The sequence below is a fragment of the Pongo pygmaeus genome, chromosome 19 (assembly GCF_028885625.2).
Source record: "Pongo pygmaeus isolate AG05252 chromosome 19, NHGRI_mPonPyg2-v2.0_pri, whole genome shotgun sequence".
NCBI classification, from domain to species: Eukaryota; Metazoa; Chordata; class Mammalia; order Primates; family Hominidae; genus Pongo; species Pongo pygmaeus.
Window position 1 is genome coordinate 96,823,522 of NC_072392.2, and position 25,429 is coordinate 96,848,950.

General features: G+C 51.3%; 1 protein-coding gene across 1 annotated transcript in view; it reads right to left on the minus strand.

The window, feature by feature from the left end:
* Nucleotides 1–24,271, minus strand: part of DNAH17 (dynein axonemal heavy chain 17) — a 167,174-nt gene extending 142,903 nt beyond the window's left edge. Inside the window, exons 1-11 of the mRNA XM_063656557.1 lie at nucleotides 24,020–24,271; nucleotides 10,141–10,511; nucleotides 8,196–8,389; nucleotides 7,098–7,290; nucleotides 6,785–6,884; nucleotides 6,454–6,539; nucleotides 5,755–5,880; nucleotides 4,893–5,045; nucleotides 4,682–4,768; nucleotides 2,518–2,685; nucleotides 2,142–2,258 (exon numbers count right to left, since the gene is read on the minus strand). Of these exons, the coding sequence (XP_063512627.1) occupies nucleotides 2,142–2,258; nucleotides 2,518–2,685; nucleotides 4,682–4,768; nucleotides 4,893–5,045; nucleotides 5,755–5,880; nucleotides 6,454–6,539; nucleotides 6,785–6,884; nucleotides 7,098–7,290; nucleotides 8,196–8,389; nucleotides 10,141–10,485 (1,569 nt within the window). The 5' untranslated portion in view covers nucleotides 10,486–10,511; nucleotides 24,020–24,271. The remainder of the gene's footprint in view (nucleotides 1–2,141; nucleotides 2,259–2,517; nucleotides 2,686–4,681; nucleotides 4,769–4,892; nucleotides 5,046–5,754; nucleotides 5,881–6,453; nucleotides 6,540–6,784; nucleotides 6,885–7,097; nucleotides 7,291–8,195; nucleotides 8,390–10,140; nucleotides 10,512–24,019) is intronic.
* Between the last annotated feature and the right edge of the window lie 1,158 nt (nucleotides 24,272–25,429).

Here is a 25,429-nt window from a genome sequence, read left to right on the forward strand (position 1 = left end):
GCCCCATCTTTAATTTTGGAGACCCAAAAGTGAGGTTTCCAAATGAAAGAATTGGCTCCAGTGGGACCCTTCTGCGCTGGGGCAATCCTGACGCTTTTGTGTTATCCTTCAGGGGCTCCACGTGGAAGGCTTATGCTACAGCGAAACTACCTCCCAACAACATCCAGAACAACCAGCCTCCCTTGGCAAGAGCCAGTTCTGCACCACGGGAAATACTCAGAAGCGCCTGCCCTGTGCTAGGCTCAGTTCTAAGGAAACTCAAAGCCAGTGCCTGCCCTCAGGGAGTTTACCTTCTAGTCGGGAAGACAATGAACACACAGACATTAGTATACAACTGAATATGAGGGAGGGCCATTGCTGAGAAGGGAAGGCAGGCTGCTTCTGAAGGGACCAGCCCGGGGGCATTTGAGTGGAAGGAAGGAAGTGAGGACCCTGCAACTAGAGATGCAGCTACCTGGGGAAGAGCCTTCTGAGGAAGGGAACATTGCCAGATTCTTTGCTTAGCCAAAGATTCTCATCAGGGTCTCCATCCTCCACCATCTCCCAGGGGATGTCTGATTACCCTAACCTGCCTCCAGCTAGAATCTTGAAGTTGGTTTAGCCAGAATCCCCCAACCCCTGATGTCTCCTCTAAGTAATTTTCCATCCACGGACCCCCACCCTGCTCCTTTGCTAGAAATTCCTACTTACCTGCGGTATATTCAAAGTCGAGCTCCATCGCTCTCCCTATGCCTGTATCTATTGAGATGGTATAAATCATGAATAAGGTCTGAATCCAGTCAGCCTCATCTTGCTTTAGCAAGTATAACTGAATAATTTTTTCAACCACAACAAGGAGGTGCTGTATTAATTTGCATTCATTGATATTTTGCCTGGAACACCAACTCGATCCAAGACTTACTTGATCCTTAATTTGCGGAGCTTCAAATTCTCATGTATTTGCATTTTTGCAAGAGTGTTCAAAAGGGCCAAGGAACATCTTGACGTTTGTGGGGGAGAGATCTTTGTCCTTAGCCATCTCAGCCCTGACATCCTCCTGAAAGATGACCACCAGCCCAGGCTGCCCAGGCCAACCCGATTGCCTTCACAGTCATGGGAGCTGGTCTGGCTAAACGGTTCGGGTCAGGGGCCCTGGAAGCAGTCAAGCCCAGAACTCATGGGCCTGGGCAACATAGCAAAACCTTGTCTCTACAGAAACAAAAAGTAGGCCAGGCGTGGTAGCTCACGCCTGTAATCCCAGCACTTTGGGAGGCTGAGGTGGGCGGATCACCTGAGGTCAGGAGTTCGAGACCAGCCCAACATGGCAAAACCCCATCTCTAGCAAAAATAGAAAAATTAGCCAGGTGTGGTGGCGTGTGCCTATAATTCCAGCTACTAGGGAGGCTGAGGCAGGAGAATCGCTTGAACCCGGGAGGCAGAGGTTGCAGTGTGCTGGGAGTGTGCCACTACACTCCAGCCTGGGCAACAAGAACAAGACTCCATCTCAAAAAACAAACAAACAAAAACAAAACAAAAAACAAACAAACCCCTTAAAACTAAAAATAAATAGAGACCCTAGAGACCTCCCTTGCCCCTTCTGCCATGTAAGGACCAAATGAAAAGATGGCCATCTAAGAACGGAAGTACACCCTCACCAGACACTGAGTCTGCTGGACCTCCCAGCCTCCAGAACTGAGAGAAATGAAATGTTTGTTGTTTAAGCCACCTGGTCTACAGCGATTTGTTATAGTGGCCTGCATGCACGAAGGCACTGTATAAATTCAGCTCAGTGGGCCAAAATCTGCATGAATTTTATTTTTACGCCAACTTTACCTAACTTTCACTCCTTTTGAGTAGTGGGAAAACTGAATCAAGAATAAATGGTCCCCTTTTTTCTGAGTGAGCATAAGAAGTATCAGTAAAATAATGCCATCTCACACTCACTTCCTCCTCTTCCTCTAAGATGTGGCAGTAAGAACCACCAGGAGCTACACTGGGTGTTCACAGCTGACTGACTCTGAGGCACAGGAGAAAGGGCCCTCCCTCCCTGGACATCAGCTCTACATGGAGAGGATGAAATGGTCTCCAAGATCGTTCTTGACGTGAATCCACCACCACGGTGCCAGGCTTCAGATCCGCCTGCGTCTCCACTGCATGCTTACCTTTGCAGAGGACTCGATACAGCTGCAGTCATCAAATCCTTGGCAAAAGATCGTGGCCAGCCTCCTATCCAGGTCTTGGATTTTGATCTCAAAATCAGCATAATCACGGTCAAAATTCTAAAAGCAAATGGAAATGTCAACCTTGTAATCAGCGTGCAAAGCAAGCCAAGGGCACCCTCTCCAGCCGCTGCCCTGCTGAGAGGACTTGGGACTGAGGTGCAGCTGAATGTGCTGTTGTGGGGACTGCTCTACACAGTTTTCAAAGTGTTGGGATCGCCCAGCACCTGCTTCCTCTGTGTGCCCTCCCATCACTCCCCTAAGCTGCTGGTGCTGTTCTCACCGAGTCCAGTTCATCCAACCCTGCCCGAGGACCTACCGAGTCTCCAGGGTCCAAGGGATCATATTTGCAGTCAGCAAAAACCTTCACCAGCTCAAAGACCTCATCATAGATACGGGTCACCAGGCTCCCGAGGAGGTTCCCACGCACGCCCCCAAGCTCGATTTTCTCCAGCTTCAGAAACTCAATCGCCGTTTTATAGAGTTCCTAGTGGAGGAGAAAAACACAGTCAATTCATCTTCACAACCAGTTATCTTCACGGGTCCAGTTACAAAACTAGCTCTGACCCCAGGCAGGAGGAGCTGGAGAGGAAAATGTCCCCAGGAGACACCAACTGTGGGAGTGGGAGGACACCCTCTGTGTCTGTGCTGTTAAGCAAATGTTCCATCCCCTGCAGAAAGGGGGGATGGAAGGAAGGGCTCTGTGAATTATCTATGAGGTGTGAATAAGGAGGAGCTGGAGAGGATAAAGTTTGGGATCCCGTCCTGACCCTAGACTGGCCAAACCATATCTCTAAATAAATCACACTCTGCTGGGACCTCCGTTTTCTCCGCTGTGGGAAGCGGTTGGAATGGTGCTGAAGATTTCTGATGCTCTTGCTAACTTTAAATTCCCCGCTACCTGGAAGACCACCCTATGCAGAGTGCCGTGTCCTGAAGGTGATCCAAGAGGAAAGCGGCTGGAATGCCTGGATGGACACATGTGTAGAAAATTCTGCTTCCTCACAGGAGTGGCTCATGCCTCCTCTCCCTGAAGCGCCCCCCTGACTATTTTGGCCCATAGCAATGCATCCTTCCCAGGGGCCCAGTCTCCCATCTGCGCCGCTTGTGTTTCCTTTGGTTACATTCAGGCCCATCCCGTTAGCTGGTTCTGTGTGTGCAGTTCTTGTTTCCCAAATGAGGTCTCCAAGGCTCCCCGGATGCTCTTCTGTGCCCCTGCACGTACCAGGCACAGTGCAGGCAGAGTTTAGACTGGAGATCTTCCTGTGGACTTGACCTCACTCCCCTAAACTGATGCTGAGGTTGGTGCTATTCTCCCAAGTCCAGGAAGCATCAGGCCACGCACCAACACCACCCCGAGGAGACAGGCACCGAGGGCCGGGAGCTCTTGGCTCTTCCACCCAACGCGGAGGACACAGACAAGCTGGCATGGCCTGTTGTCAGGGGGTGGACAGCAAAGCCATTTCTTCCACCTCCAAAGTCCCCTTCTGCCCAGAATCTTCCTTCTGATTCAGAATCAGTCATGTGGAAACCAGAGCTCCTTGGCCAGAAGTGTGACTGCAACCCTCCTCTACATTCTTGGTCTGGGAGATTTCAGGCACGAGTCCGCGCTCTGTGACTGCAATTTTGAACTCCTGAGCGGGCCTCCCTCCCCTGCCCCCGAGGAGGTGTAGATGAGAACTGGACAAGCCTCTCCCAAGCCGCTGACAATGGTGTCCACCCTAAAGTCAATGCTTTACAGTTACAGGATGGTTTTCCCCCTTTTTAAGGATGTGAGTTATACAGTTATATATGCACAAAGTTTTTAAAAATTACACCATGCGGAAGATACAAAAGGCAAAACTTTCTTGCCCTACCCCGTCTTGATCCCTCTCATCTCTTCTCTCCAGAGCTTCAGAGAAAACCGCCTTGACGCTTTTTTTTTTGAAACAGGGTCTCACTTTGTCGCTCAGGCTGGACTGCAGTGGCGCAATCATGACTCACCACAGCCTCAAACTTCTAAGCTCAAGTGATCCTCCCTCCTCGGCCTGCCAGAGTTCTGGGATTACAGGTGTGAGCCACTGGGCTGGGCCATGCACCATTTTTTAAGTTTTTATCTGCTGTGCGTCACTCCGTGTATCCACACGGTGCTTGCGCCGGGGCCTTCCTAAGTCTCCATTTGTAATGATTGAGTCCCACTAAGTGACTGCTCTTGGCCCCCAGGCGTCCTGAACGTGGTGGTTTATCAGTAACCTGCTCATGACAGAATGCACGAGATAAGGGGAGAAGCACCCGAAGTGGGTCATTTTTATTCTTGGCTAACAGCTCCGGCCATGGTGGATGCTGCTGCAAAGCCTTGGTTTCCCCATAACAGATGTTTGGGCCTGACTTATTTTCTGCCTGGGGGATTATTAGCAAGGGGGGTAGGGATGGACGCTGCAGGTGTCCTAGGGTAGAAGCAGTCTGGGAAGTGGAGGTCAAGATGCACCAAATTCTGTATTCACCTCAATGGTCTGGATGCGGCGGAAGAAGGAACTCATCCTGGAAAAGGCAAGAGAAGAAGGGAATTCCCAAGGCACGGGCTCTTTGTCCTTAGAGGAGAGAAGGAAAGGTGAGGCCGCGTTTGCTTCAAATGTCCCAAGTTTATCAAATATCGGGGCCCATATGAACTCGCTCTTGTCTCGCCTTGGCCCTCGCCCTGCAAGGAAGGGGTACCTTAAAGAAAAGCTTCATGTTCACACAGCAGAAGTCATACGTCTGGTAGAGCTCCTTCAGCACGTTCACAGCCAGGGAGATGCTGCTCAGGACTTCCTCGATTTCGCCTTGCAGGCCCTTCAGCACCTCTTCCGGGCTCAGGAAGGTTCGCGTCTGGGCAAAAGAGAAGACAGACATCTAAAGCTCCGACAAGCCATTTGGGGTGATGTCCAGGCACGCCGCCTGCAGGACTTGTGATCTGTTCTGACATATGGATATCCGAAATAACCCCTCCTATCTGCCCACTGCTGGGCCGTTTTTAGGGGACCGAGCTGCTTCCCCTCCTCAGCCCCTCATCCTTTGCCAAGGCTGCAGCATAAATGGGTGGGGGTCGCAGGTGATGAGAGGCCCTCCAGGGACAGGGGAGCCCGGTGCCCTTCTGGTCCTGCAGACGGGGCCACAGCATGGTTTTAATATATAGGTGGCCCAGGGATACAGCCCTTCAGTTCGAATGCCATGGCTGGCTTTCAGGTGCTTATGAATGGGAAGAAGGAAAAGAAGTCTCTGCTAAGGGAGACGGAAGGTGGTTTGATGTGGGATTAGAGAAACCTACAAAGCACTAGATGGGTCTCGGAGTGCGGGGACTCTCAGGGCAGACCTCCTGCTCCGTCCCCGTCTTCCCTTTCTTCTCCCTCAGTACCCTCCCCTAGAAGAACTCTAGGTAGCCTCAAGGAGGGCTCCATCTCAGCTCGGGGCCTGAAAAGGCTTGTGCTGACATCTTGGCCTGCTTTCAAACTGCTGGAGAACACGGGCAGCAGGAAAACAGTGAACAGGGGAGGGGACCCAGCCAGGAGGGGTGGAAGGGGACCCAGGGGCGGGTTACCATCTCGATGATTTGGTTGCAGAACTCCTGCAGGATGACGATGATCCTGGCAGGTGTGTTATAGTACTCAGAGGTGGCCCAGATGAAGCAGATGGTGTCCAGCACCTTGGCAATGAAGGTGGGGAGCTGGGGGGAGACAGGCCCAGGTGCACTGGAGGGGACTGGCTGCTGCAACTTATCCCAGCGTCCCAGCCCTTCCCTTCCCATGGCTGTCACTGGGCATCCAGCAGAGGGTTCCCAAAGAGGAGGGGAGAGGCAACTCCCTAGGCCCACACATCTGATGACAGCCAAGAAACCCACGGCCCCACATGCCTTGAAGAAACAAGACCCAGGCTGGGTGTGGTGGCTCACACCTGTAATCCCAGCACTTTGGGAAGCCGAGGTGGGCGGATCACGAGGTCAGGAGGTCGAGACCATCCTGGCCAACATAATGAAACCCCATCTCTACTAAAAATACAAAAATTAGCCGGGCATGGTGGCACATGCCTGTAATCCCAGCTACTCGGGAGGCAGAGGCAGGAGAATCCCTTGAACCAAGGAGTTGGAGGTTGCAGTGAGCCGAGATCGCGCCACAGCACTCTAGCCTGGTGACAGAGCGAGACTCCCTCTCAAAAAAAAAAAAAAAAAAAAAAAAGAAAGAAAGAAAAGGAAAGAAACAAGACCCTCCCCATCAAAGCTGGCTCTCCCTTGCCAGCGCACCATCGTGAAGTCAGCTTGTTCCATCTCCTCCAGCAGGATCTGTAGAGGCTTCAAATAGAGCACGATGTCATTGGCTTCCTTCAGCCCTGCACGGAACAAGAACAAGCACCCACCAGTAAGAGAGCAGAAATTGCTCAGAAACGACGCAGGTGCGGCTCCATGTGCTGAGACCTGCTCCTTCAGGAAATGGGGCCTTTCTCAAGTGGAGGGGGCTGAGAAAGCTGCTTGCAGAGGGAGGCCAACGTCCTAGGGTTGGTGACAGGCCTGACCCAGCCCTCCCGGGAGGCGTGAACAGCTTCGTGCAGAACTCACAGCGGGGTCACGGGCTCACCTTCAGTGACGTTGGTGTAAACGTTTTGCAGGGCTGGCCAGTAGCAGCTTTTGGCTTTCTCTAGGATCTCAACAATCTTGTTCACTTTGGGTCTGTTTAGCTGAGAAGGGGAGGGAAGATCCACCTCTTTCATTGAGCTGGAAGACCCTAAGGCAAGGCCAACCTGACCTTGTGGCTGGCTGGAGCTGCAGAATTTACACAGGTCATCAGAGCCCTCAGGACTCCTGGGAGGTTGGCACTGGGAGGTGGAGAGCTCGGCCCAGTCGCCCAGCTGGGACGAGGCTGCAGCCCCACAGGAGAGAGGAGGCCGTACCTGCTCATGGATGCACTTGAGGTTCAGCAGCCGAGCGTCCCAGAACTCAAACTCCACTCGGGGCAGGGGGTGCAGTCCATCCAGCAGCGCCTGGGCTGAGTCTTTGCTCAGCACATCCCGAATCTGGTGGGACCAGTCAATGATGATGGTTTCGATGGCATGCAGGAGCAAGTTGTCCAGTGAAGAGGGGATCCTGCCCAGTAGAAGGTTGGGACATTGCTCTCATGGCCACACACACATGGGTCCCACCAAGCTCTCCCCTGAAGCCTTCTGCCCACCAATCCCAAACCACCAGCAGCAGCACTGTCTGGTCTCATGTCCCTGGTGCCTCCAGCCACCTCAGGGAGGCTAAAGAAGTTCCCAAGACTCCCAGCTAGGAAGAGACCCCAGGGAAATAATGGGTGTGGTCAGAGATGCCAGTGCCCGGAGGCGCTCACCTCCAAGGAAGAGGGAGAGAAGTAAGTAAACCCTATTTAAACCCCATTCAAGATGGCTCCTCTGGTGTCACCACCGGACATGGTGCTTGGGGCTTTGTGAATGATCAGTGGAGGACTTGCCCATGTGAGGCAAAGTATGGAACTAATTGTCACGAGGGTCTCACATATCAGGGCGTTTGCAAATTGTGGCAAGGCAGGTGTGAGGGGACATCTTGGAGTCCCTTGGGCTTCCCAGGGCCTCTGGGGCACCACAGCCTCTACACAGACTTGCATGTACCTGCTAAGAATCCCTCCCACTCACAACTCACTGACCCTGTCCCGCATCTTAAAGCTGTGCCTCCTGTTTCCTGGCCATGCTGACAGGTGGGACACCTTATGTGTGCTGGGTGGTGACTGGACCAGCACACATGTGTGACCCGGGGAGGTGGGGGGTGCAGGTGCCAGAGCCCCAGGGGCTGCAGAGCCTGCTCCCTCCCTGCCCTGGTTTCATCTTCCTCAGTCTCAGCACCACCTAACGCACCACCTTGCCCTGCGTTTCCCTGGCTTTAACACGTGAAGCCACTCTGCAGGGAAACAACAGGTTGGGGGGGGTCGGGGGTGGGGGTCAAGCATGCGCCACTTCCCCACCCAGCGGCGGCCGGAAGCAGCCGGGCCCACACACCTCTCCATGGACTCCAGCGTGCCGTCCAGGCTGCCCAGGTGCTCTGGGATGGGCAGCAGGGTTTTGCCTTTGATCTTGCCGCTCATCACAAACATTTCATTCTTCAGCCTGTGAACCTGCTTCACGATGTCTTCTGAGACCACCTGGGGCCATCCAGCCATGTTCTCACTTTGGTTTAACAGAGAATAGAGGACCTAAAAGGAAACACTTCTGTGGTTCCGCCTCCTGTGCCTTCGCCAGCTCAGCAATCGCAGAGCCAGGTCCCCAGGGGGATTCCAAAGACCCCGTGTCTGGAGCCCCGGGAAAACTGGTTCCTTCTTCCAGAAGGAGGTGGGGCCGGTCATGGAGTTTGTACCAGCTGCCCTGTCCTGGTGGTGCCAAAGCCATCCCCAGGCTCTTGCACCCATAGCACACACTCCTTGCTAAAAGCCTAGGAGGACTGTGATGGGTCAAACTGTGTCCCCCAAATCCATCTGCTGAAGCCCTAACTCCCAGCACCTCAGAATGTGACTATTTGGAGATAGGGTCTTTAAAGAGGTGAGTAAGTGCTGGGGGCAGTAGCTCATGCCCGTAAATCCTAGCACTTAGGGAGGCCGAGGCAGGTACATCACTTGAGGTCAAGAGTTCGAGACCAACCTGGCCAACATGGTGAAACCTCATCTCTACTGAAAATATAAAAATTAGCCAGGCATGGTGGCATGTGCCTATAATCCCAGCTATTTGGGAGGTTGAGGCAAGAGAATCATTTGAACCTGGGAGGCAGAGGTTGCAGTGAGCTGAGATCACACCATTGCACTCCAGACTGTGCAACAGAGCAAAAATATTGTCTTAAACAAAAAAAGAGGTGAGTAATTAAAATCAGGTTACTAGGGTGGGCCCTAGTCTGACGGGTGTCCTTACGGGGAGGGGAGATTAGACACGCACAGAAGGCCGACCACGTGAGGACGCAGGGAGAAGATGGCCATCTGCAAGTCAAGGAGAGAGGCCTTGGGGAAAACCAACCCAGCCGACACCTTCATCTTCAACCTCCATCCTCCAGAACTGTGAGAAAATGTTTGGTGCACAAGCGGAGCACACAGGCCCCTGTGCTGCAGATGAGAAGGGTGATGGCCAGGAAGGATAAGGCACTCCCATTCTGGAGATCCGACTCCCCAAAGTGTGTCCCCCCAACCCCCGCACTGACACAGCACCTGCCAAGGGTGACAGCGGAGGGACACATAAAATGACACTCCATTTTTTCCCCTTTTTTAACTCAAAGTCTCAAAATTGGAGAAACCTATCTGCCGCTACTCAGTCCCCACCTTCCCAGGCCATGGGCGGCAACCCTACCCGGCTCAGCATGGCAGTCTCAATGCTGTCCAGAGAGAACAAGGGGATGCACGGGGCTTCTCAGACTTCAAGGGCACGAGCACCACCTGGAGATCTTGTTAGACAGCAGGTCTGTGGCCGGGCATGGTGGCTCATGCCTCTAATCCCAACAGTTTGGGAGGTTGAGTCAGGAGGATTGCTTGAGTCCAGGAGTCTGAGAACAGCCTGGGCAACAGGCTATTTTTTGGAGAGACCTCATCTCTTACCAAAAAATACAAAAATTAGCCAGGTGTGGTGGTGCATGCTTCTGGTCCCAGCTACTCAGGAGGCTGAGGCTGGAGGATTGGTTGAGCTTAGGAGGTTGAGGCTGCAGTGAGCTGTGCTCCCACCACTGCACTCCAGCCTGGGAAGCAGAGTGAGACCCTGTCTCAAAAAATAAAAAATAAAAAACCAAAAGCAAGCAGGTCTGTCTCAGCAGGTCAGGGTGGACAGGGCCCGAGTGCCTGCATTTCCAATCCCTCCCCAGCTCTGCGGCTGCTGCTGGCCCAGGGACTCCAGGCTGAGCAGCAGGACTCAAGGCCGCTCTTGAGAAGTCGGCCGTGCTGGAGACCTTGGACGCCAGCCTGGACGCACTCACCTCCTCCACCACCGCGATCAGCTGGTCCACGGGCGTGGGGCTGATGTCGCCGTAAAGGAGCCGGGCCTTGTAGTTGTCCTTGTTGATGTTCTCGGGCTTTGTCTTGATGAAGTAAACCCCTTTGGACTTGAGGGACTCGGGGAAGCCCAGGCAGGGTATGATCATGCCGGCCGCATTGAGCGTCAGCACCAGCACCTGGATGTCGGGCTTTTCAAAGAACTCTGTGAACAGGGCCATGTTCTCCTCAGCGCCTATCAGCTTGCTCCACTTGTCCGGCTTGAATTTCAGGACGATGGAGGCAACTTCCTCCAGATACTCTAGTCTGACGTCTGAGGCCATTGTCATCTTGGCCTTTCCTTACACCGTGGTATCTGTTAAGAGTGCAAGAAACAGGTACGAACTGTCTCCCGGGCTCCCCAATTTCCCACCCATCCCTGGGACCGCAGGAAATCTCTGTTCCACCGGAGCAGGAACAAAGGAGTTGGTCGGGAGTGTGCAGTTTTTAGCTGTGGATGGGTTGGGGTGGGGGTGCTTTAGCCGGCGCTGGCACCTGCCCCAGCCCCGCCATGGGGGGCCCCCGGGAGTGAGGCTGCCCGAAAGTGGTGTGTGCTTACGCTCCTGTGACCATAAAGCTCAGAGGATGGGAAAGATAGAGATGAATGCTGGAGAAAAAGAGAAAAGGAAATGGCCACTACCAGACAGTGTGAAGGGGATGGGGTAGGAAAAGGCAAAAGGAGAGGCTGGAGGGTCAGGTTGAAAGGTCCCGGGAAAGCAATAAAAGACGTCGCAGCCCCAGAGTATGTGCCAAACGCAAGGAGGAAGCAGACCCCACGTGCAGGCAGTGAGGCTCAGCGCTCTGTCTCAGCCCCAGCCGCGGTGCACCTTAACTTTTACCCTGCTCTGCACCCTCCCTTTGTCCCTCCAGCCCCCAGCGTGTGCCCCTAAAGGAATCGAGCTGCCAATTCCTGACAGACCCCTCACAAGCTGCTCAGATGCTCGGGGGTAGGGTTAACTAGAGTTGGGGGGAAGGGATCCCCTTAAAGAACACCCTAAAGTCCCAAAGTTTAAGGCAAGTGAGGTACTCACTGTAGGCACAGAAGTTAAAGGCACACCCAAACAGTCAAGAGAAAAGGCATGTCAATATTTTTAAACATCAAAACGAGTGCAAACAAATTCATGATGAACAAAATATCAAAGTTTCAAATAAAGACAGGCTCTGGCAAGAGGCCTGGGGTGGGGGCCTCGGAGGCAAGTTCTGCAAGGGCAGGGTTGAATGCAAAGGGTCGCCTGATGCTGTGTTTTTATCACAGTCTGGGAGATATGCAGCTCCTGAATTTCTAGGGGAACCCTGGGGTACTCAGCTGCTCTGGGGGTCCCGTGGGCTGGGGCTGGCCTGCTCCAGACCTGGCGGCTGCTGAAAAGCATCAGCATGGACAGATGACATTGGAAGCACTCACAAATTCTTCCTTTTGGTTTGACCCAAGCTATTGCTTTTAAGTTTGTAACAGCCTACAGTTCCCCAAAAGACACGTAATACCACAGAACAGGTTGTATTTCACCCTGGCCACTATATATCGGCAAAACAACTATATGATGGGAAGCAGTAGTGGATAGTATGCTATTCAAATGGTCTGAGATTTATTCAAGGCTCCTAACATCTCTGAGAGAGGACTTGGGGAATATTTGGCCAGCAAGTGGCAGAAACATGGCGGTCCACGAGCAAAGCCACCTGATTCAGGCACATCTGTGAAAGAAAAAGGGGACGCCACCAGGCAAGTAGGAGGAGCACCGCGTGGCATTTATGGAGACGACTTGTTCACCAGGTTCCCACAGGGCTTTCAGCACGCTGCTGAATTAATCTCCACCCAGGATCTCCGAGACCCGAGGAGGCGTCACGTCCTCATTTCCTAGGAGGATCAGGAACTCAGGGGAGCCCGAGTCCTGGAAGGTTCCTGATTGGAAGTCTTGCCAAGCTGGTCAGGTGACTGGACTGGAGGGAAACATCCTCTGGTTTACTGATTTTGTGGATTTGGGCTTTCACAAAATCATCTTTTCTTCCAAGAACGGCATGGGGTGGGCTGCCTCCCAAGTCATAACGTGTGTGGGCTGAGGGGCCCCTACACCCCGCAAATTTCTCGCACGATCGGATGGTCTCATCTCAGGCTCCCACCCAGCCATTTCCTGGGTTGAAGGCCAGGAGGTCCCAGTTAACAATAGGGTTGTCGGCCGGGCATGGTGGCTCACGCCTGTAATCCCAACACTTTGGGAGGCCGAGGCGGGCGGATCACAACGTCAGGAGATCAAGACCATCCTGGCTAACACGGTGAAACCCCGTCTCTACTAAAAATACAAAAAATTAGCTGGGTGTGGTGGTGGGCGCCTGTAGTCCCAGCTACTCAGGAAGCTGAGGCAGGAGAATGGCGTGAACACGGGAGGCGGAGGTCGCAGTGAGCCGATATCGCGCCACTGAGCTCCAGTCTGGGTGAAAGAGCAAGACTCCGTCTCAAACAAACAAAAGAAACAACAACAAAACAAAAAACAAGTAAACAAAAAAAAACAATAGGGTTGTCCCAGGCCATGCTTCTGGAGGGTCAGGGACGGCTTCTCTGGGAGATGGCCCCTGCCCCAGGCCTCCTTCAGGACTCCACAGGAGGAAGCTGGGGGCTGGGGGCTTCCAGGAGAAGCCAGGGGGCTGAGGCAAGGCCTTCACAGGAGCAGGGAAGAGTCTGTAGCCCTGGAAGAGGTCAGGCTGGTAGGGGGCAGCCAGCCTTGGGGGCCCAGAGCCATGACCAGCTCCCGGTGGCGAGCAGAGCCACTTCTGGGGTAAGTGGAGGGTCTGCCATCTGCCAGGGCCTGGGTCCCACCTCCATCCTCTGAAGGCCTCCCCGCTCCCTCCAGCTTGTCCTCCGACTCCCCCAGCACGGTTGAAGGCTGCTCACCAGCTGAAGGCAAACAGCTTCTCCCACAAACTGATGAGCAACTCTTTCCCAAACCAGGAAAGAAAATGGCTCCCTTCCCTCGAGGGGCTCCAACTGCCACAGAACTTCTGGAAGTCTCCTCAGGGTACCTGGGGCTTCTAGAACCTTCCCCTTGGGACCCAAGTAACCAATGATAGCGCAGCAAATGAGGAACCAACCATCACCCAACAGTGGAAAGCCTCTTAGATGATCATTTTGAGGGGAGGTTGGAGGGGGGGGACAGGGTCGTGCTCTGTCACCCAGGCTGGAGTGCAGTGGAATGATCATAGCTCACTGCAGCCTCAAACTCCTGGGCTTATGTGATCCCCCCACCTCAGCCTCCTGAGAAGTTGGGACAACAGACGCACACCACCACACCTGGCTAATTTTTGTTCTTTTTGTAGAGATGAGGTCTCACTCTATTGCCCAGGCTGGTCTGAAACTCCTGACCTCAAGCAATCCTCCCAAAGTGGAAAGGAAGACATTATCTCTGTTTACAATAAGGTGATCTTGTATGTAGAAAATCCTAAGAAATCCATAAAATTGTAGAGCTAATAAAGGAGTTCAGCAAGTTTGCAGTATACAAGATATTTGAAAATTAATTATATTTCTCTGTAATCATATTATGAACAATCTGATGATGAAATTTAGAAAACAACTCCCATTTACAATAGCATCAAAATAATTTTGTTTACAATAGCATCAAAAACAACAAAATACTTAGGAATAAACTTTAAAAAGAAGTGTTAAGACTTGTACACACTGAAAACTGCAAAACATCATCAAAATAAAGACAACCTAAATCAATGGAAGGACATGCTGTGTTCATGGGTTAGAAGATTGTTAAGATGGGCTGGGCGTGGTGGCTCACGCCTGTAATCCCAGCACTTTGGGAGGCTGAGGCAGGCGGATCATGAGGTCAGGAGATGGAGACCATCCTGGCTAACACAGTGAAACCCCGTCTCTACTAAAAATACAAAAAAATTAGCCGGGCGTGGTGACGGGTGCCTGTAGTCCCAGCTACTCGGGAGGCTGAGGCAGGAGAAAGGTGTGAACCTGGGAGGCAGAGCTTGCAGTGAGCCAAGATCCGGCATTGCCCTCCAGCCTGGGAGACAGAGCAAGACTCCGTCTCAAAAAAAAAAAAAAAAAAAGAAGATTGTTAAGATGACAATTCTCCTCAAGTTGATCTGCAGATTCAACACAATCCTTATCAAACTCTCAGCTGCCTTTTTTGTAGAAATGACCCTTGATTTTATAGGGAAGTGTGAAGGAACAAAAACCGTCCAAACAACTTTGAAAAAGTACAAAGTTTGAGGACTCACACTTCCTGATTTCAAAACTCACTACAAAGCTACAGTTACCAAGACAGTGCTACCAGCATAACAATAGACAGAGATCACCAGAATAGAATTGAGGTTCCAGAAATAAATGCATACATTTATGGATGATTGAGTTAGCAAAAGTGCCAAGACAATTCAACGAGAAAAGAATTACCTTTTCAACAAATGGTATTGGAATAACTGAATACCCACATGCAGAAGAACGAAGCTGGGTCCTTACCTCACACCATCTACATGAATTAACTCAGCATAGATTAACAGAATGCAAGAGCCAAATGTAAGAGCTAAAACTATAAAACTCTTAGAAGAAAACACAGGAGTCAATCTGACCTCAGATGAGGCAATGATGTCTTACATATGATGCCAAAAGCATAAGTGACCAAAGGAAAAAAGGTAAGTTTAACTTCATCAAAACTAAAAACTTTTATGCTTCAAAAGGCACTCTAAAAAAGGGAAAAGATGACCCATAGAATGGGAGAAAATATTTGCAAATCATATATCTGATGAAGGACTTGTCATAATACAATAAAACAACCTAATTTTAAGAGGAGTAAAGGATATAGATATTTCTTCAAGAAAGATACACAAATGACCAGAATGCATATGGAAAGCCGCTTGATATCATTAGCCATTAGGAAAATGCAAATCAAAGTAAAATGAACTTCAGTGAGGTCCCTAGAGTAGTCAAATTCATTAAGTAGAATGGAGGTTGCCAAGGGCTAGGGAGGGAGAATAGGAATTTATTTTTTAATGGGGCTGTCAGAGGCATTTAAACCAGAGCCACTCCATTTTGAACGGGGTCTGGGTAAAATAAGGCTTAGGCCTACTGGGCTGCATTCCCAGGAGGTGAAGGTATTCTTAGTCACAGGGTAAGACGGGGTCAGCAAAACATACAGGTCATAAAGACTTTGCTGATAAAACAGCTTGCGGTAAAGAAGCCGGCCAAAACCCACCAAAACCGAGATGGCCACGAGAGTGACCTCTGGTGGTCCTCACTGCTACACTCCCACCAGCACCATAACAGTTTACAAATGCTGTGGCAACATCAGGAAGTTACCCTAGATGGTCTAGAAACGGGAGGCATGGATAATCCACCCCTTGTTTAGCATATCACCAAGAAATGACCATAAAAATGTGCAACCAGCAGCCCTCAGGCTGCTCTGTCTATGGAGCTGCCATTCTCTCATTCCTTTACTTTCCTAATAAACTTGTTTCACTTTACTCTATGGACTCGCCCTGAATTTTTTCTTGCACGAGATCCAAGAACTCTCTCTTGGGGTCTGGATCTGGACCCCTTTCTGGAAACAGGGTCAGAGTTTCACTTTGGGATAGTGAAGAAGTTCTAGAGATGGATGGTGGAGGTGTTTTTACAACAGTGTTAAGTGTACTCAGTGCCACTGAACCATACACTTAAAATGGCTAAAATGGTAAATGTTATGCTCTGTGTATTTTACCATGCAAAAAAACCCCAATTCATTCCCACAAGAATGGATAAAATTGAGAAGACAGAAAAAACAAAACACCAGGCACGGGCAAGGATGTGGTGGAATTGGCACCCTCATCCACGGCTGATACTGTATAAACATTGCAGCCACTTTGGAAAAGTGTGACAGTTCCTCACAAGTTAAACATGGGGCTACCGATTAGCTACCCCCTCCTAGGGGTACACCAGGGAGAAATCAAAACACACACGTGTTCGCAGCAGCATTATTCATAATAAACTAAAAGTAGAGGTGAAGGAAGACCTCTGTCCCAGCTCAGAGGGACACGGGAGGGGTGGCAGGGTCCTGTCCCCGGTGGGCTGAGGGCAGTCACATTGGCAGCAGGGTGCCCGGCAGCATCCCTGCCACGTGAGGCTAGGAAGGCCACCCTCGGGCTCTCCAGAAGCTACCAGGGAAGGGGAATGAATGGAACAGGCTTTGTACAATCTTAGGGTGTGTCCACCACAGAAGTTGGCACTGTCCCGCACCAATATCCAGGAGCAAAACCAGTGCCACTAAACCGTCACTTCAGTTCTGTATATCACCCCAGAGCTCCCAGACACAGGGGGACTCAGGAAGCCCCCACAAATTCCAGCTGTCTGCCACTTGAGCCAGTAACACAGGCCCCTCTGGAGACGTCGGCTTCCTCGGCCACAGGTCTGAGGATGAGTATCCCCAAGCCATGGGGCGTTAGGGGCAAGAAGGGCATTTCTGGTTCCAGAAACACATGGTGCTTATTGCAAAGGAGAGCTGGCCAGCTCATGCCCACACTGGCCTAAGAAGAGTCCTGGCTACCGTTTTCTGAGCGATCAGCAGGTGGCAGGTTCTGCACTTCACGAGCCTCCTGGAAGGCACAGGAGCTCCAGCCTTCTTCAGCTTCTGCCCGTGGCCCTGCCCTCGACCCTGGGATGTCACCTCCTTCCCCCTGGGGAGGTAGCAGCTTCCTGCTGCTGATCTCTGGGTCCCCTTCCGGTCCCGCTGGGCTCCTCAGCTCTCCTGTCCTGTGCAACACAGCCTCTCCAGCTTAAGTACCCACATGGTTCTCCTCCATGTTCTGCTTAGATATTGTCGCAGTCTCTTGTGGCTGCTATCACAAAGCACCACAATCTTAGGCAGCTAAGACAACAGAAAGTTCTCTCTCCCGGGGGCTGAGGTCTGAATCAAGGTGTCGGGCAGAGCTGTGCTCCCTCCGCAGCTCTGGGAGCCTTCCTGGCCTTTTCCAGCCTTTGGTGGCCGCCATCAAGCAGTCCTTGGCATCCCTGGCCTGTGGCTGTATCCCTCCCATCATTGCCTTTGTCCTCACACGGCCTGCTGTGTGTGTGTTGGGAGCAATCTCCCTTTGCCTCTCTCTTACAAGAACCTCTGGGAAGGCATTTAGGTTCTCCCCACGTAATCCAGGATTATATCATCATCTCAAGATTCTTAATCACATCTGCAAAGGCCCTTTTTCCAAATAGGGTAGCATTCATATGCTGAAGCTTTAACCCCCAACATGGCTGTATCTGAGATGGGGTCTTTAGGAGGTAAAGTCAAATAAGGTCATTAGAATGGGGCTATAATCCAATGGAACTTTAAGAAGAGAAAGAGCAGCTGGGAATGGTAGCTCACGCCTGTAATCCCAGCAGTTTGGGAGGTCCAGGTGGGTGGATTACCTGAGGTCAGGAGTTCAAGACCATCCTGACCAACACGGTGAAACCTTGTCTTTACTAAAAATACAAAAAAGAAAAAAATAGCTGGGCATGGTGGCAGGTGCCTGTAGTGCCAGCTACTAGGGAGGCTGAGGCAGAAGAGTTGCTTGAACCCTGGAGGCAGAGGTTGCAGTGAGCTGAGATCATGCCATTGCACTACAGCTTGGGCCACAGAGCCAGACTCCATCTCAAAAAATAAAAATTAAAAATAATAATAATAATAATAATAATGAGACAGATCTCTTTCTCTCTCCACCCTGTGAGGACACAGCGAGAAGTCAGAGTCTACAACCCAGGTGAGGGTCCTCACCAGAACCCAACAATGCTGGTCCCTGATCTCCGATTTCCAGCCTCAAGAACTGTGAGAACATGAATCTCCGCTCTTTAAACCTCCCAGTGTGTGCCAACACATGGTTCATTTTACCCATCAGCTGGAACAGCCATGGTGCTCAGATTAAGCATTAATTCTGGGTGTGTCTGTGAGGGGGTTTCTGGATGAGCCTGGCATTTGATGGTGAACTTGGTAGATTGCCCTCCCCAGTAGGCAGGCATCCCCCAATTCTTCAAGGTCTTGAATAGAACCAAAGGCAGAAAGAGAAATTCACCCATCTGCTCCTGCCTTTGTGTCTGGGCTGAGACGTCTCATCTCATCTTCTCTTGCCCTTGGGCTGCTGTTGACACCATCAGTGCCCCTGCTTCTCAGGTCTTCGGACTTGGACTAAACTACACCGTGGGCTTTCCTGGGTCTCCAGTTTGCAGACAGCAGAGTGGAACTTCTCAGCCTTCATAATCACGTGAACCAATACTCATGAAACTACTATCCCTCTATCTTGCCTGTTGGTTCTGTTTCCCTGGAGGGCACTGATACACATATATGATATACAGCATGAGCAGTCCAATCCTTTCCTCGTCTGTCTCCAACCTCTTCTATCATCTTTCAAACAGCTGAAGTCACTACCATCTTGGAAAAAGCAATCCTGTTCAAGCTCTTCGCCTTCTCCATCTCTATGCCTCTTCACTGCCATATTTCTCTAAAGAATGGCCTGGCCAGGCAGGGTGGCTCACACCTGTAATCCCAGCACTTTGGGAGGCCAAGGTGGGTGGATCGCGAGGTCAGGAGTTCGAGACCAGCCTGGCCAATATGGTGAAGCCCCGTCTCTACTAAAAATACAAAAAATTAGCCGGGCGTGGTGGCACGCAACTCTAGCCCCAGCTACTTAGGAGGCTGAGGCAGGAGAATCACCTGAACTTGGGAGACAGAGGTTGCAGTGAGCTAAGATCACACCACTGCACTCCAGCCTGGGTGAGACTCTTGTCTCAAAAAGAGAATGGCCTGGAACACCTATTTCTACTTTCCCACTTCTTTCTCGCCACACCACCACTCCCATGAGGCTTCTGCCCTGCTCACTGCACCAACCCTGGGAAGCCAGAAGAACTTAACTGCAGGGAAGAGATGTAACCTGAATGGCTTAACCCAGAGGCTGCTCATAGCTCGTTGGCTCACCCCATATTGGTCACACCAGGTCACATGGTCACAACTCACCGCACAGGAGGCTGGGAAGTGTAGTCTTTGGCTGTGATATGGTTTGGATGCTCGTCTCCTCCAAATTTCATGTTGAAATGTGATCCCCCATGTTGGAGGTGGGGCCTAGTGTGAGGTATTGGGTCATGGGGGCAGATCCCTCATGAATGGTTTGGTACCCTCCATGTAGTAATGAGTGCCTTCTTGCTCTGTGAGTTCATGCGAGATCCAGTTGTTTAAAAGAGCTTGGAACTCTGGCTGGGTGTGGTGGCTCATGCCTGTATTCCCAGCATGCTGGGAGGTCGAGGTGAGTGGCTTGCTTGAGGCCAGGAATTCAAGACCAGCCTGGCCAACACAGTGAAACCCCATCACTACTAAAAATACAAAAATCAGCCAGGCATGGTGACTCATGCCTGTAGTCCCAGCTACTAGGGAGGGTAAGTCATGAGAATTGCTGGAACCCAGGAGGCAGAGGTTGCAGTGAGTCAAGATCACACCACTGCACTCCAGCCTGGGTGACAGAGTGAGACTCCGTTTCAAAAAAAATAAATAAATAAATAAATAAAATAAAATCCTGAAACTCCTTCCTTACTCTCTCACTCTTTCTCTTGCCATGTTCTTGCCATGTGATACTCCAGCTCCCCCTTCATCTTCCACCATGATTGGAAGCTTCCTGAAGCCTCCCAGAAGTTGAGCAGATGCCAGTGCCATGCTTGTACAGCCTGCAGAACTGTGAGCCAAATAATAGACCTCTTTCCTTTATAAATTACCCAGTCTTAAGTATTCCTTTATAGCAATGCAAAATGGACTAACGCAGGCTGGCATCCAGCTGTCCAATGCAAAATGGACTAACGCAGGCTGGCATCCAGCTGTCCACCCTAGACTTGGAGAGTTATGTTAGTAAATGGACAAAGAGAGTCCATAGAAAGATTGTCCACAGCCAATCTCCACCACACTGGCTTAGGTTCATCCTCAGAGCTCAAAGCAACTCTTTGGAAGCCTCATGGGACCCTCAAAACTCAACACATACAAAACTGACCTCTGCCCATGCGCCCCCACCCTGCCATCCTCACACTCCTGGTCTTCTTACAGGTTCCCTGGCTCCGTGAGTGACCCACAGCTGCTCAGGCACCCAGAGGACCCTCGCCCTCACTGTGGTACCATTCAGTCTTACCTTCTCAATATGTCTGAGCTCTGTCCACCTCCTTCCATAGCTAATGCTCCTGGTCTAAGCCACTCTCACCCTCCCTAGGCCTATGGATACCCATTCCTTTCTTAACACCTTCTTTTGTCCCCACGTAGCCCATTCTCCAGCATCTTTAAAAAGGCAACTCTCAGGCCAGGTGCCATGTCTCACGCCTGTAATCCCAACACTTTGGGAGGCCAAGGCAGGCAGATCACTTGAGGCCAGGAGTTCTAGACCAGTCTGGTCAACATGGCAAAACCCCATTTCTACTAAACAAAAATACAAAAATTAGCCAGGCATGGTGGTGGGTGCCTGTAGTCCCAGCTACTGGGGAGGCTGAGGCAGGAGAATGGCTTGAACCCAGGAGGTGGAGGTTGCAGTGAGCTGAGATCGTGCCACTGCACTCCAGTCTGGGCAACAGAGACTCGGTCTCAAAATATAAAACATTTTAATTAAAAAAAGAAAAAGATAACTCTCAATGTCAACACCTTGCTTAAAACCCATGAACTATTGCTCCTAGGATACAATTCAAATGCCCTCCATGGGCCCTGTAAGATTTGATCCCTGCCTTGCCCACTCTCCCGGGGCCCAATCCTGGCTCCTGCTATAGTCACATTGGTCTCTTTCAGGTCCTCCAAGACACCTGCCCACCATAGGGTCCTCCTGCCTGGCCAAGAATCCTATGCGTGCGCACACACACACATACATATGCACACACACCCCTACCAGCTCCTACTCAGCCCTGAGAGCCCAGCTTCAGTATCATTCCTTACTGTCTCCCGTCAATCTCCCTGCTAGTCTCTTTTCATTATAGCTCCTTGTGCTCCTGTGTGGCACCCATCCCGCTGCAGCGAGCCAATCACCTAAGCACTCATGGGTTACGTCACTGCCGCCTCTCTCACACCTAGGGCCACCCCTTCTGATCAGCACCATCACTCTGGAATCTGACACTATGTCTGGCCCACAGCCAGCCTTTGATAAACATCACTGAAGGGACAGCAGCTCTGGGAAGTCCTGTTACAAAGACTCGTCTAACCTCACCTTACCCAGTAATCCCCAAACTTGCTTGGCCCTGGAAGCCTTCTTTAAGTTTGTTTGTGTTTGCTTGTTTTTTGTTATGTTTGTTTTTGTTTGTTTGTTTTTTGTGACGGAGTTTCCCTCTGTCACCCAGGCTGGAGTGCAATGATGTGATCTCTGCTCACTGCAACCTCCAGGTTCAAGCGATTCTCCTGCCTCAGCCTCCAGAGTAGCTGAGATTACAGGTATGCGCCACCACATCCGGCTAATTTTTGTATTTTTAGTAGAGACGGGGTTTCACTATGTTGGCCAGGCTGGTCTCAAACTCTTGACCCCAAGTGATCCACCCACCTCAGCCTCCCAAAGTGCTGGGGTTACAGGCGTGAGCCACTGCACTTGTCCTGCTAAATCAAGTTTATCCTAAAGCTGCCTTCTTACATATTTTAAGTTTGGTCTAAAGGTTTCTCTGTACGTAGTGAGCTATAACCTAAATAGAGTTGTAAATAGACTATAACCTACTCTTGTGCCAATCACAGGGTTTTGGCCAATCAAAGAGGGCCAACTGTTCAAACCACGTTCAAGTCCAACATGGAGCTGTAACCAATCCAGCTGGTCTGTGCCTCACTTCCATTTTCTGCGCATCACTTTTCCTTCTTCTGTCCATAAATCGTCCACCACGCGGCTGCCCTGGAGTCTGAGCTTACTCCAGCTTGGGAAGCCGCCCGATTTGCAAATTGGTCTTTGCCCAATTAAACTGTTACATTTAATTTGTCTAAGGTTTTTAACACCTGAAGCCTTATCACTACTCTGAGGAACAGTTTGAAGAACACCAGACCAAGGTCTCAGTGGGTCCAGCTCCCACCGGAGCTGTGCTTCTCTGGGGTCTCCGAGTTCAAGGGCTCCATGATAGATGCAGGAGGCAGATAAGCAGGAGGATCCCCAGAGAATCTCCAACCTGCGCGCTGGGTGGACGGGGTGGAGCCACGGGAGGTTCTCGCTGTTAGCATGGGGGAGGTGAGTGAACCTGGCCTCTTTAGTCCCTGCATGTGTGGCCTGGAATGAATCTATGAGGTGGGGGGGCCTGTTAGTGCGGCTCCCTCTCACTTTGCTGGGAGTTTTTTATTTTTCTTTTCATTTTTGCCCAGTAAATTCCGTTCCCCTCCTGCTTCAGTGTGTCTGCGTGCCTAATTTTTCCTGGTCGTGTGACAAGAGCCTGGTTTTAGCTGAATGAAGGAGCTAAGTTCTGCAACACCAAGACACCAAGACTGGGACATCTGTTGGTGACATGGTCACCTGAAGGGAGTTGGGGATATGGCCCCTTGAGCCTCAAACTGCAGCACTAGGGCTCTGTCAGGCATTGCAGGAGGCTTGAGGGATGTGGAGAAACAGCTTCCAGCTGCCCTGACGTCACACCTGAGGACCCTGAGCAAAGATGATAGAGAAGGACCCTCACTTTCCAGGAGCACAGCCAGCCTTTTGGGGTGGATGCACCACACTGTCCACAGGGCAGCAGAAACATCAGGTCCTCAGGAAGTGGCCAGAGCAGTGGGGACAGAGTATGAAAGGCAGATAAATCTTGGGAACCCCAAACTCACTAAGCCAAAGGGAAAAGTCAAGCTGGGAAATGGACCATGCGCTCCCATTTTTGTTCCTAAGTGAGATGGCTACAAGATAAGGCCACACACCTCCCTCACATTGCGCCCACAAGGAAATTCTCCTTTAACTACTGAAGCCCTCAAAATCAGATAAAGGCATCAACTTGCCTCCCAAGCACATGTCCTTAACTTTTGCAAGTAAACCTCCTGAAATGATTTCATTTTCCTCGATTGGCAGGAGCTTGCTGTGTTTCTTTTCCTGAGTGGGCATTGGATTTGTGTGTGTGGGGTTGTCTGGCTTCAGTCCTCCCTGCCAGGGCCACCAGCCAAGGACCCCCTTCACTCATTTTTTGAGTGAAATTTCTTGTGGGTCCCAAGATCTTTACCCTAAAGGGTTTCTGTTAAATTTCACCATGGCAATGTCAATTGATAGCTTACCTTCACAGGTGTCGGGGAGACACTGCACCGACTCAGACATCCCTCTGCCCACCTGAGACAAGTGCATAGCTGATTGCTTCCTCTGCCCCATTGTCTACGTTATCTTAGGTAACGATGCAGATTCACCAAGCCAGACAAAGGCATGAATGACTATTTTCCCCTTCCTTCCTCTCACATGAAAATTGTGTATTTCTGGCTGGGCACAGTGGCTCACACCTGTAATCCCAGCACTTTGGGAGGCCGAGGCAGGTGGATCACTTGAGGTCAGGAGTTCAAGACCAGCCTGGCTAACATGGTGAAACCGTCTCCACTATAAATACAAAAAAATTAGCTGAGCGTGGTGGTGTATACCTGTAGTCCCAGCTACCAGGGAGGCTGAAGCAGGAGAATCATTTGAACCTGGGAGATGGAGGTTGCGGTGAGCTGAGATTGCACAACTGCACTCCAGCCTGGGCAAGAGAGTAAGACTCCATCTCAAAAAAAAAAAAAAAAAAAAGAAAAGAAAAGAAAAGAAATTGTATTTCTCAATAGCCTGCCCTTTTCCCTTTAAATATTGAAGCCCTCAAAATCATCTTCAGAGAAAGGCATAGACCTGCCTCCCAGGTGTGCGTCCTTAATTTTGGCAAATAAACCTCCTGAAATAATTGAGACTCACCTGACTCATTTTCCTCGATGGACAGGCTCTCGCCTCGTGTTTCTCTTCCCGGCTGGGTGTTGGACTGGGGGCAGGGCAGTGGGTGTCTGGCTTCAGTCCTCCCTGCCAGGGCCACCAGCTGAGGACTCCCTTCACTCTTTTTTTTGCTTCCATCAGTCACAGCCCACATCGAAGTAGGGCCGGGATGAGCTGAGAGAACTCAGTCGTCCCCCGGGGCGACACTTCCTCCTAGCTGAATGAACTTGGAAGGCAAATTTCATGCAGACATTACCCATCATTAAAGAAAATCACAGGTCCCTTTCCCCCTGCCGGGGATGCTTGCAGACACAAGAGGCCGGGCCATCTGGGTTTCATCAGGCTCCCCACCTCCCTCTGTCTACTGGGGCCCTGCCGCGTGTCCTCCTGCTGCGTTCCCAGCAGAGGAACAGGAGGTGGCCTTTGTCCTCCTGCCCAGGCGCGTCCTTGCCCTTGAAGTTGGGTGGAAAGGGAGGGCCGAGCCCCGAGCAGTCAGGCTGGCCAGGCAGACGACCCTTCCCTTCAGGGGCAGGACACCGCGGCCAGAGAAGTCCCTGCCAGCCAGGTTTCCAAAGGTCATAACAAGGGTACACGCTGTGGAGACCTGGGAACCTTTTCTCTTTAGGAGTCTCTGCACACAGATCCTGAGGGTGAGGCCCCCTACAAAGCACAGAAATGCGTGGATTGCCAGCCACCCAGGCTGGGAAACAGTGTGGGGTCTCTGGAGGAGTTTGCCTCTGCCCACACAGGGAGACATACCTGAGGCAAGGCGGTGGTCACAGACGCGCCTCATGTAGACTCAAAGAGATAGGGACAGACCATACACAGGATGTTGCAACCGGGGAGCCAAACTTGATCTCAACACCATCCTGCAGATGGGGACTTACAGCCACGAGCAGCAAGGGGTCAGTGGATGGAAAATTGCTAAGAGGAGAACTTCAAGGGGAAGGGGTTCTTGCTAAAGGCAGACCAAGGACCTGGACATGGCCGGGGGAAAGGAGAGGTGCTGAGGAACTCGATCAGATTTCAAGGGTTGGGGTGACTCAGTAGGATTCTCTGCTGAGACTGGCTTGGGCAGGCTGAGGACAGGGCTCGAGAACGGAGGCCTCATCAAAAGAGGGTTCAGTGGGCCAGGCGCAGTGGCTCACGCCTGTAATCCCAGCACTTTGGAAGGCCGAGGCAGGTGGATTGCCTGAGGTCAGAAGTTTGAGACCAGCCTGGCCAACATGGTGAAACCCCGTCCCTACTAAAATACAAAAATTAGCCGGGCATGGTGGCAGGTGCCTGAAATCCCAGCCACTTGGGAGGCTGAGGCAGGAGAATCTCTTGAACCAGAGAGGCAGAGGGTGCAGTGAGCCAAAATCGCACCACTGCACTCCAGGCTGGGCGGTAGAG